Source organism: Alligator sinensis, unplaced genomic scaffold, assembly GCF_000455745.1.
Source record: "Alligator sinensis unplaced genomic scaffold, ASM45574v1 scaffold864_1, whole genome shotgun sequence".
NCBI classification, from domain to species: domain Eukaryota; kingdom Metazoa; phylum Chordata; order Crocodylia; family Alligatoridae; genus Alligator; species Alligator sinensis.
Genome location: NW_005844172.1, coordinates 663 through 11,451, shown reverse-complemented (window position 1 = coordinate 11,451; position 10,789 = coordinate 663). Strand labels below are relative to the sequence as shown.

Sequence of the window (10,789 nt, the reverse complement as noted above, 5' to 3'; positions counted from 1 at the left end):
GCACATCTGTGATGGGCTGGCATCGGGGATGATGCTCAAGGGCAACCAGCACGGTTTCATTAGGGGCAGGTCATGTCAGACCAACCTGGTTGCCTTTTACGATCAGGTCACAAAATCGTAGGATGCAGGTGTTGCCATGGATGTAGTCTTTCTGGACTTCAGCAAGGCCTTTGACACTGTCTCCCACCCCATCCTCATTAAAAAGCTAGGTGACTGCGGCATTGATGCCTACAAGGTCAGATGGATTGCAAATTGGCTGAAGGGTCATACTCAGAGTGGTGGTGGATGGGTCATATTCGACCTGGAGGGATGAGAGCAGTGGAGTCCCCCAGGGCTCAGTCCTTGGGCCCACACTGCTCAATTTCTTTATCAGTGACTTGGACAATGGGGTGAAAAGCACCCTGTTTAAATTCACAGACGACACCAAGATTTGGGGTGAGGTGGGCACGCAAGGGACAGAAGGGAAGGACAGATTACAGCGGGACCTGGACAGGTTACAGGGGTGGGCAAATGAAAATAGGATGGGATTCAATACTGACAAGTGCAGGGTGCTGCACTTGGGCAGGAAGAACCAGCAGCACACCTTTATGCTGGGGAACTCCCTTCTTGAAAGCACGGTGGCAGAAGGAGATCTTGGAGTCATTATTTGGGAAGAAATACTGTACTGCTGGTTTTCATTATATAAAATTTTCATAGCTGGATCTGCACTCTCTGATTAGAATCTCTTATTGTGGAGATGCAAATAATGTAAAGGTGAAACAGGATTTGGTCCGTACTGTTCTCCTGCTAGTTTAGAGATACACAGACTTTTGCATAGTTTTGAGAGAGTGAGTCGTGGGAACAAAAAGAGCGTTTGTACAGTGACTTGGGCTATGATTAGAGTTATATTTACTAAGACAGGGCACATCTACATGTGCATTAATGCACTGTGGTTATGGCACATTAAGTTTAGTACCTGTAATAGTAGGCACTAACTAAACGCACAGTAACTGGTGCTACTGCACAGTAGCATTAGTGCAATAGCACGGCTTTTGCCGTGACATGCTAATGCAGGGGTGGCCTGCCAGGCCATTCTATCCTGCCCATGGGGCCCCTAAAAAATTTAGAAAATTAATATTTATCTACCCCTGGCTACCTGTCATGTGGCCCTTGATGGCTTTCCAAAACTCAGTAAGCAGCCCTATGCCCAAAATAATTGCTCGCCCCTGCACTAATGCATTAGTCTACTGCACATTTAGTGGCTCATATAGATGCGCCCACAGAGGACCAGATTTTAGTCTACCTATTGGTCATATAAATGGACTTAGGAATCTACATATGATTCTACTTCACCCTGTTCAAGCCCTGAAAATTCATTAATGCATCTACTTACCATTGGCATTATCTGGTTTTCAGGGATTTAAGTGGGGAGTAGGGGTGGGAACAGAATCACACGTAGGTGGCTAAATCCATTTACATGCTTAATAGGTGAAAGATAATTGTCCCAGAATTACTTGCTGAACACTGGCCACTGGTATCAGTTTTGAGATTCCTGGAAAAAAAATTGCTCCACAGGCTGTGTGAGAGCTCTCACATATACTGTTATACAGGGTTATAGGGACTAGAATAGGGTTATAAGGACTAACCAAACACCTAATATCACAAACGTATGATGATTTCATGGCACTTATTTCTCTTCCAGTGGGTACGCTGACTTCAAGACCTTGGATTTTTACTATTGCTTGGAAGACAATCAGCACTGACATCAGAATGGGACACTTTTATTAGCTGAAGGAGCCACAACATTTACAACTACCAGAAGCTTATTTTCCTGTCCAGTATTCTTCTTAGAGTCCCTTTCACCTCGTTGTTCCTTAGGCTGTAGATAAGGGGGTTTAACATGGGGGTGATAACGGTATAAGAGAGAGACAAGAATCTCTTGGTGTCAGGTGAGTAGCTGGATTTGGGCCGGATATAGGTCAAACTACCTGTACCATACATCAGAGTCACAACTATGAGGTGAGATGAGCAAGTAGAGAAGGCTTTGTGCCGTCCCTCTGCCGACTTCATCTTCATCACAGTGTAGATAATGCAGGTGTAGGATGCAAGGATAAGTACAAAAGGGGACAAGATGATTATAATAGTAGCAGTGAGGGAGTACATCTCAAATAGATAGGTATCTGCACACACCAATTCTAACACCGGGGGGCCATCACAGAAGAAATGGTGCACTTCACTGGGCCCACAGAATGGGAAGCTAAAGAGCCAGGAGGTTTGCATGGTGCCCACAGGGATCCCTGAGATCCAAGAGGCCAGTATGATTTGGGTGCACATTCTCCTGTTCATGACAAGGGTGTAACGCAGCGGGTTGTGTATAGCAACATAGCGGTCATAGGCCATGGCGGCCAGGAGGAAGCATTCCACAGTGCCAAAGAAGAAGAAGAAGAACATCTGTACCTTGCATCCAGAGAAAGAGATGGATTTATTCTTGGACAGGAGGTTTGCCAGTAGTTTAGGGACCACAACTGTGGTGAAGCAGATATCCAGAAAAGACAAGTTCCGGAGAAAGAAGTACATGGGGCTGGAAAGGGCAGGGTCCACTATTGTGATAAAGATGATCAGGATATTACCCATCAGGGATATGATGTACATAACTAGAAGCACCAGAAAGATGAGAAGCTGGAGCTGGAGGAGACTGGAGAACCCAAGAAGAATGAACTCTGTGACCACAGTTTGATTTGCTAAAGTCATTCCTCCAGATATTTTAAATCTGGAGTTAAAATGAAAAAGAAGCAGACACATGCAGGTGGTTTTAACCCCTCTGCTGCCTTAGGGATCACAAACATCAAATAGATGCAACTAAGGGGCAAGTCCTACCCTACTAGAGGGACGACACTTCTCTTTGTCGCCCTCTTCTCTCAGGAAATACTCAGCATCCTCCAGTGGATTTCACTCTGTAGACAGGCTGAGTGTTAGCCCACGGATGGATATTTTCCTGCAGTGCACAATCACAATCCTCACCACTTGTCTTTCCCTGTTTAGGTGTCCACTTGTGCACCTTAAAGACACTCAGGAATGATGTCCAAGACTTGATGAAGATGTTCAGCACCTAGGAAAAGGCACCATAATATGAATTCCTTGTTCAATATCCTTGAGCTAGTGTCAGTGGAGTAGATCTCAGGACACTCAGACACCTCTGTCCTTCAAGGCAGAAACAAAAATAGGTAACATCTGAATTTCAAGATAAATGCTTTTGCAAGTTTTGAGATGGTTAGAAGATCATTCTCCTCCCAACCTCCCTCCCATTATAAAATTTCACATCAATGCATTTCTTCATGTGTTTTCATCAATATTTTCAACTGAGACAATTACTTAAAAAAAATAAAAATAAAATATATATATATATATATATATATCACTGAAGAAATGATTTGGTCAACCAAATTCTAATTGCTATTCTTGGCAAAAACAAACAGACAAACAAAAAAAGCAAAGCAAATGGGGTGGGGAGGTGAACAGCAAACAAAGAAGCAAACCCAAATAACAATGTTGTATTTGTACAGGAGCTTCAGTCTTACAGTATTTGCCCCTGATATCTCCATGATTTGAAGGAGGAGAAAAAGGACCCTACCTTTTCCTTCTTTATGCTGTTTTTCTCTGGGTAAATACCACTGAGGGGGAAAGTCTTATGTCAAGCAGTAGAACTAATAACTGGACCTGAAAATTGACAAAATTACATTAAAAGCTATTATAATTTGTGCAGGGCTATAGAGCAAGCCTTTCTTTTTGGTCCAGCAGTTATTTCATTGCTTATATGAAGCGGAGCCTGCAATTCTGATTCTACAGGCCAGGGCTGGTCTAAGAAGGACGGGCGAATTATGTTCAAATACCTGCTCTGCAACAGATTAGGCACCGGATCTTCCACGTTCATGGCTAAAATAGGTGGAAAAAGTAAAATGGACACATTTTGGGAAATATTTTCAGTGCAACAAATTGCTGGTTTTGGAGGTTAAGAAAAGCTGAGCATTTCATTTGAAATATTCCTTTGCAGTGCTCGAAACAAGTTATTCATGTGCCTACATGTTTCCAGCATTGAGAAATCAAATTCTTTAACAAATGTAATGGTGAAATCAAGGCCTCTTTGAAGAAAAAGGTGATTTACTTACATTTTTTATTTCAGTGGGGCTAAGATTTCACTCTCTTTTTCATAAGAAAGCCACAGTTTAAGTTATATGATTATAACCCTCTCTGCTGAATTTTCCCCAAACAAAACTTCATTCCTCAACTAAGCTGTTTTTTGACTGCAAGACAACACAAATTCACTCAGTATGTAACCCTAAAATCATCGCGATCATCTTTTATTCAGAGGAAGCAACATACCCGCCTATTTCTCATCACAAAAAGTAAACAGGTCCACCATTCAATAAAATTCAATATTGCCAAAATGCATGAAGGGCCAAGCCAAGTACACAGAGCCCATAAGCATTTTCAGCAGCAAAATGCAAAGCCATATACTGTACTACCAATAAAAGTGTGATTTGATTTTTCCATCTGCTCTGTCCCAAGGTTAAAAGGTGGCAGCTGGTAAAACAAAAATCCCTGCAATGGTACATATGATGAGTGTTTCTGTTTTCAGAATTAGATGGCACACCTGAACAATCTGACCAAGTCAGAAGAACATTTCATGACTGTCAATACACACTTAAATTGCAAGAAGCTACCAAGTGGAAGAGAAAAAAAGACAATGCCAGCTATTGCTGGAACTACTTCTTTTCAGAAAACCCAAACAAGTGAATGGATAGTGAAAAATAAAAAAGAACAATACCTTACAAATGAACATTGATGCTATAATTAGATATTATAAGTAGATGGCAGTGTATACTTACAGCAGGGTGGCTGTACCAGGAACTGAGCAGATACTGAATAAAAGCATATGAATGCAAGTCAAAGCAACACTGGCCCTTCTCTCTCCCTCATTCATCAATGCACCCATCACAATCCCAGTAACAACTTTGCACCTCAGTCTTGTATTCATATCCAGTGGTTCTCATCGCATAATGACATTTCTCACTTTGTCCAAGGCTACAACTCAGTAGATGATTCCAGTTTCCAAGAATCCCAGCTCACAACTTGTTAAAATCAGGAGCACTTAGCCTGACTGACTATGGCAGCTGAATTTAGCCCCCTACATGGCAAGTCCCAGCTAACACCTCTACATGCTATATGGTGGTATCTATGCTGAAATGACCCTCTTCTGACAGTAAAGTGAAGATCTATGATGTTTTGCAAGCAATGTACAGAATCGTGCTGCCATACAGAGGATCAGAAGGGTCAAGAGCTCTGATATAACCATGTCTCTAATCACAGTTTGCCTAAAACAGCTTCTTCCTTTCTAACTCCTCCTCAATACCTCTGGGTGACAGATTCCACTGCTGACAAATTGCATCACTCTCTCCTGGGATGTAGCTGGGAGACCATCCCACTTGGCTCTGAATGTTCCTATCCTCATACATGGGAGACAGTTATACATGTAAACATGACAAAAAACAACTTGCGTTCACCTTCAGCCATATAACATCCTCAATTTGGCCTTACACCCACATATCTAGCTTCCTGTTGCCTCTCTCTCTCTCTCTGTTTATACTGAATTTACTTTCATCGTCTAAGAGCATAGAGGGTCATGAACGGGCAACTTTAACTTGCTTTTCATCAATGTTAGCTATCTGCAAGAAAAGAGAAGTCCTTGTTGTAGAGCTTAGCTCTATTTCAGGTCCTTGTAGTTGTCATATGGCTTTACTCTTGAGACTCCACTGTGCTTAAGAAATTACAACGAATCTAGCTTTTATGTATCAATTCTCATTATTATTCTCATTTTTTGGAGGGTGAAACTACAGAAAGTCTACCTAGGAATGCCAGATTCGCCAAGACAGTTCTCTAATGAACCTTTGTGTTTTCATGTGATTCAAAAGGTGCCTCTCAGTCCAGTGCACTTTGTTAGAGAGGAAAAGTGATTGCAGTTGATTCATAGACCTAGAAGGTGGAATAGAAGCTGCCCTTAAATCTTTGCAAAGAGAAAGCATTAAACTGCAAAAGATCTGGGGGTTACAGGGGACAATAAATGGAATATAACTCAAGTGTGCCCTTGTTGCCAAGAAAGCTAACAACATACTGGGCTGCATCAGTAGGTGAGTTGCCAGCAGATCGAGGGAAGTGATTATTCCCTTCTATTCTTTACTGGTGAGGCCACATCTGGAGTACTGTGCCCAGTTTTGGGCCCCCTACTACAGAAAGGATGTGGACAAGTTGGAGAGAGTCCAGCAGAGGGCAAAGAGAATGACTTGTGAGGAGAGGATGAGGGAACTGGTCTTATTTGGTCTTCAGAAGAGAAGACTGAGGGGGGAATTGATAACAGCCTTCAACTCCCTGAAGTGTGGTTTCAAAGAGGATGAAGCTAGACTGTTTTCAGTTGTGGCAAATTAGAGAACAAAAGCAACGGTCTCAAGTTTCACCAAGGGAAGTTTAGGCTGGATATTAGGAAAAACTTTCTCACTAGGAGGGTGGTGAAACCCTGGAACATGTTACCTAGAGAAGTGGTGGCATCTCCATCCTTGGAGGTTTTAAAGACGCAGCTCAACAAAGCTTTTGCTGGGATGATGTAGTTGGGGATGGTCCTGCTTTGAGCAGTGGGTTGGACTAGATGTGACCTCCTGCTGTCCTTTCCAACCCTCATTTTCTATGAGTCTCTGATCTTGGTTAACCCTTTATGGCTTACCCTGTCTCTAGTCTGGTTTTGACCTTGGCTTTGGCTGTGGCTCCTAGATCCAGTTTTGGCACCAGACCACCTCTGTACCTTCAGTTCTTGGGAAACCAACCTGGACTTCACCCATGCCTTAGGTACCTAACCACTAGACAGCCCACACCCTGCTCCAGAAAGTAGCAATGTTGCCTGGCCAGGACTTAGTGATGCTGAGCAACCCCTATTTGATGAGGAGAAGTCTCAATCTGACAGGATGGAAGAAAGCCATCTCCTTAGTACTGTGCTTAACAGGACCCTGACATAGTGCTTGGTGGAGCACTCTGTCAAGAAGGTGATTGACATTACCTAGAAAGGAAATGCCAAGCACGCAAGAGGCTTGCAGTCCGTCACTGTCATTTCAAATGAGGGGTCTGGATGTGAGATATATGAATATGTGTAACAAGGCCAGATCTGAACCCTGGACCCAGCTGGTCCCAATCAGAAGATCATCTGGGCAGCTGCCACTGTAGAAAGCCCAGAGCGGTGTCCTTGTCCCAGCCGGGCTGCATAAAGCAATCAGGGCAGCCAATCTCCTGAAGCTACAGGCAACAGGCCTCACCTGCTCCAGCCCATAAAAACCAGACCCAGCCTGCAGTATCCTTGTCTAGGAAAAGGCAAAAATTGTTTCCCTTGACCCTCCGTATGCTCTCTTGCTAGGTCTCTGGTTTTGACTCCCGGCTCTGACTCCAGGTTCCAGTTTTGGTAGGGCCCTCGGCATCTCCTTCTGATTGTCTGCTCTTGATTTTGCTTTGACCTCTGGCTGTGGCTTTTGGTTTCTGATCCTGGTTAAGCCTTGCCTTACCCTGTCTCCAGTCTGGCTTTGACCCTGGTCTGTCTTGACTTCAGCTATGGCTCCTAGTTCCAGATTTGGCACTAGATCCCCTCTGTAACCCCAGCTCCTGAGAAACCAATCTGGATTATACTTGTGCTTCAGGTGCCTAACCACTAGGACAGATGAGTCTGTCCCCCCTGCTCCCTAATAATGCATTGAACATGCACATGTGAATTTTAAGTTACTTTCTGGTGAGTCTGCTAATGGCAATAAATGCATAGTTTGACTTTATGTTTACAATATGATCCATGCTTGCAAGTATTTCCCATGCTTGTGGCTGGGGTGATTTATTTCTGAGTGTCCTTGGACAAACACAACAGCTCCCCTCCTAGTGTCCAGGACAGAGCAGAAAGATTTGGATGTATTCATTTAAAAGGCTGTGATTTGCTTGGCAGGACTGGTTGAAGAGCTCCTTAAGGAGTGAAGACAGCAGGCTAATCAACCTGCTTACAGCCCCTAACACTGTTTCAAGCTCACCTTACTATTCCTATCCCGTTAAGCCCCTAACACGACAGAAGCTGTTAGCAGGGCAACAGCTTACTGAAGAAAAGTACCTCCTTGGGTATGCAGCCCAACACTGAACCAGGGTCTGCATCCGCATGTTGTCCCTGACTGCAGCCAGCCACGCTGCCATTACTTGAGCCAGTTTCTCCTTCATCATTTCACGTCCACTACAGAAAGGATGGAGAGTCCAGCAGAGGGCAATGAAAATGGTGTGGGGGTTGGGGGACATGACTTCTGAGGATAGGCCAAGGGAACTGGGTTTATTAAGTCTGGACAAGAGAAGACTTGTAGCAAAACCCCCAGCTTTTTAAAAATTTTTTTGTATTTATTTTTAAATTGCATTCCCTCCCCTTCTCCAACCATTTCTGAACTTTCCTCACCCTCTCTATTCCCTATAGATAAGTATAAGTGAGCTCAGACTTAGGATAAGTTTTAAACATTTTTTATTTTGGTAGCAAGTTTTTGGTTTTGGATATCCACTGTTTTATATTGTATTATTATTAAGTTTGTATTGATTCTTACTGTTGTATATTGTATTATTATATTGTATTATATTATTATATTGCATTATATTGTATTATTATATTGTATTATATTATTATATTGTATTTTTGTATTGATTTTCATTGTTTCAAATGGATATGGTGTGGTTTGTATGTGTTTGTAAGTGAACCAAAGTTTTATTTACAATAATTTATTATTTACAATAGTAACTGAGAAGTTAACAGGTTCACCATCATCTAAATAACAACAAAATATTTTCAATAAGCTTGATAATAATCTACACTAACAAATAAAAGAAAGTACTTATTATATAGGAAAAAATAATGATGTTAACAACTTTAACACTCAGGCAACTTCTAACACTAAATCCTGCCAGAACGCCACAGAATCACTCTGCCAGTAGCAAAGTAATGCAAAGTGTGCAATGGGTACAGTTGCACACCAGGTGTAGCTGTGCTGGACCTCGGGTGCTCTGGAGATGGGTTTTTTTTTCCACAGCACAGTCTTTCCTTGGTGCTTGCAAACAATCATAGACTTCATAGACATCAGGGCTGGAAGGGACCTCGGAAGATCATCGAGTCCAGCCCCCTGCCCAAAGGGCAGGAAGTCAGCTGGGGTCATAGGATCCCAGCAAGATAAGCATCCAGTTTGCTCTTGAAGGTGTTCAATGTAGGTGCTTGAACCACCTCCGGTGGCAGGCTGTTCCAGACCTTGGGGGCTCGGACAGTAAAGAAATTCTTCCTTTTGTCCAGCCTGAAACGATCTTGAAGTAGTTTGTGACCATTCGACCTCGTCATCCCTTGGGGCACTCTGGTGAACAAACGTTCCCCCAGATGCTGGTGGTCACCCCTGATAAACTTATAGGTGGCCATCAGATCACCCCTGAGCCTGCGCTTTTTCAGGCTAAAGAGCCCCAGGGCTCTCAGCCTGTCATTGTAAGGTCTGTTTTCCTGACCTCTGATCATGCGCGTGGCTCTTCTCTGCACTCTCTCAAGCTTCTCCACATCCTTTTTGAAGTGTGGAGCCCAAAACTGGATGCAGTCCTCCAGCTGCGGCCTCACTAAGGCCGAGTACAGGGGGAGAATGACGTCCCGGGATTTGCTTGAGAAGCATCTATGGATGCAAGCCAGCGTTTTGGTCGCTTTACTAGCCGCCGCATCGCATTGCAGGCTCATGTTCACACTCAATCACACTGTCCCCAAACACTTCCTCAAAGCAGCTCCCCTGTGTTTGGCACCTGGAGTGCCCCTTCTCTGCAGTACTCTATTGAACTCTCTGCTGGAGCTCCCACAAAGCCGCGATTTCCCTTGACTTTCTTTAGCTGTCCCAGAGAACCTTCCCTAGTCCCTCTTTCTCTGATTCCCTCCCAGTGAATCCTTGCACCTTGGGAACTAAAGAGGTGTGTGTGTGTGTGTGTGTGTGTGTGTGTGTGGGAGGGGGGAAGGCAATTAATGACAACTGGATATGTGGATCGACAGTTGTTTTCCTTTCTAAACTAAGACTTGCATTGGTACATCTTATCTGGCATGCTTCACAGGTACTCATAGCAGGACAGTTGGCATGAAAGTCTGTAGTGGGCATCAGATGTTGCCTTTCATTGCCCCAAAATATATAATGGCAGTAAAAAGGCCAAGCAAGCAGAGTATGCCTCTGGTCACACCACAGATGCTCAAAATGCTCTGGCCACAACAAAGATGTTGTTTAACTTTATGCTGCTTGTGGCAGTGCACTGTGTGTGCCGGCCACTTTAAGGGGCTGGAGCTGGCAGCCTCCAGGTGCCTGATGAGGGCAGCCATTTTAGAGGCAAGGGCTGCCTATATAAACAGGGCAGTTTGGCTTCTGGAGGCCAGACAGTAACATTGCCTGGCTGAAGGGTTGCTGAGAATGTCCCAGAGGTAAGGGGTAGCTGCAAGGGGATGGTAAGGAGGCTCTTGGTCCTGGGCATGCACCCGGCCAGGAGTGGGTGGTCTGGTGGGGCTCTCAGTGGCGCGGGAGCCCCCAGGAAATGCCAGGCCAGTTACCAACCTGGTGGAAGGTGGGTTGGGGTGCCTTAACCCCTTGCCCCCACCATTGGGTGGGTAACCCCATGTGTTGTTTGAGGGGCCTGGGGGGCCAGTGTTGTGAGAGCCCAGAGGGTGGACCCTGACAGAGAGAGAGAGAGGGGCTAGAGACCT

At 44.2% G+C, this 10,789-nt stretch overlaps 1 protein-coding gene across 1 annotated transcript; it reads right to left on the bottom strand.

Annotated features, from left to right (window-relative positions):
• Positions 1-1,791: 1,791 nt before the first annotated feature.
• LOC106723478 (olfactory receptor 10A7-like) lies at positions 1,792-2,730 on the bottom strand. Its single transcript, XM_014527763.1, has one exon. It carries the CDS (start codon positions 2,728-2,730, stop codon positions 1,792-1,794), a length of 939 nt encoding a protein of 312 aa, XP_014383249.1.
• Between the last annotated feature and the right edge of the window lie 8,059 nt (positions 2,731-10,789).

Bases quoted from the DNA above. Each gene is read 5' to 3' on its own strand.
- LOC106723478 (XM_014527763.1), bottom strand. From the start codon at position 2,730: ATGACTTTAGCAAATCAAACTGTGGTCACAGAGTTCATTCTTCTTGGG.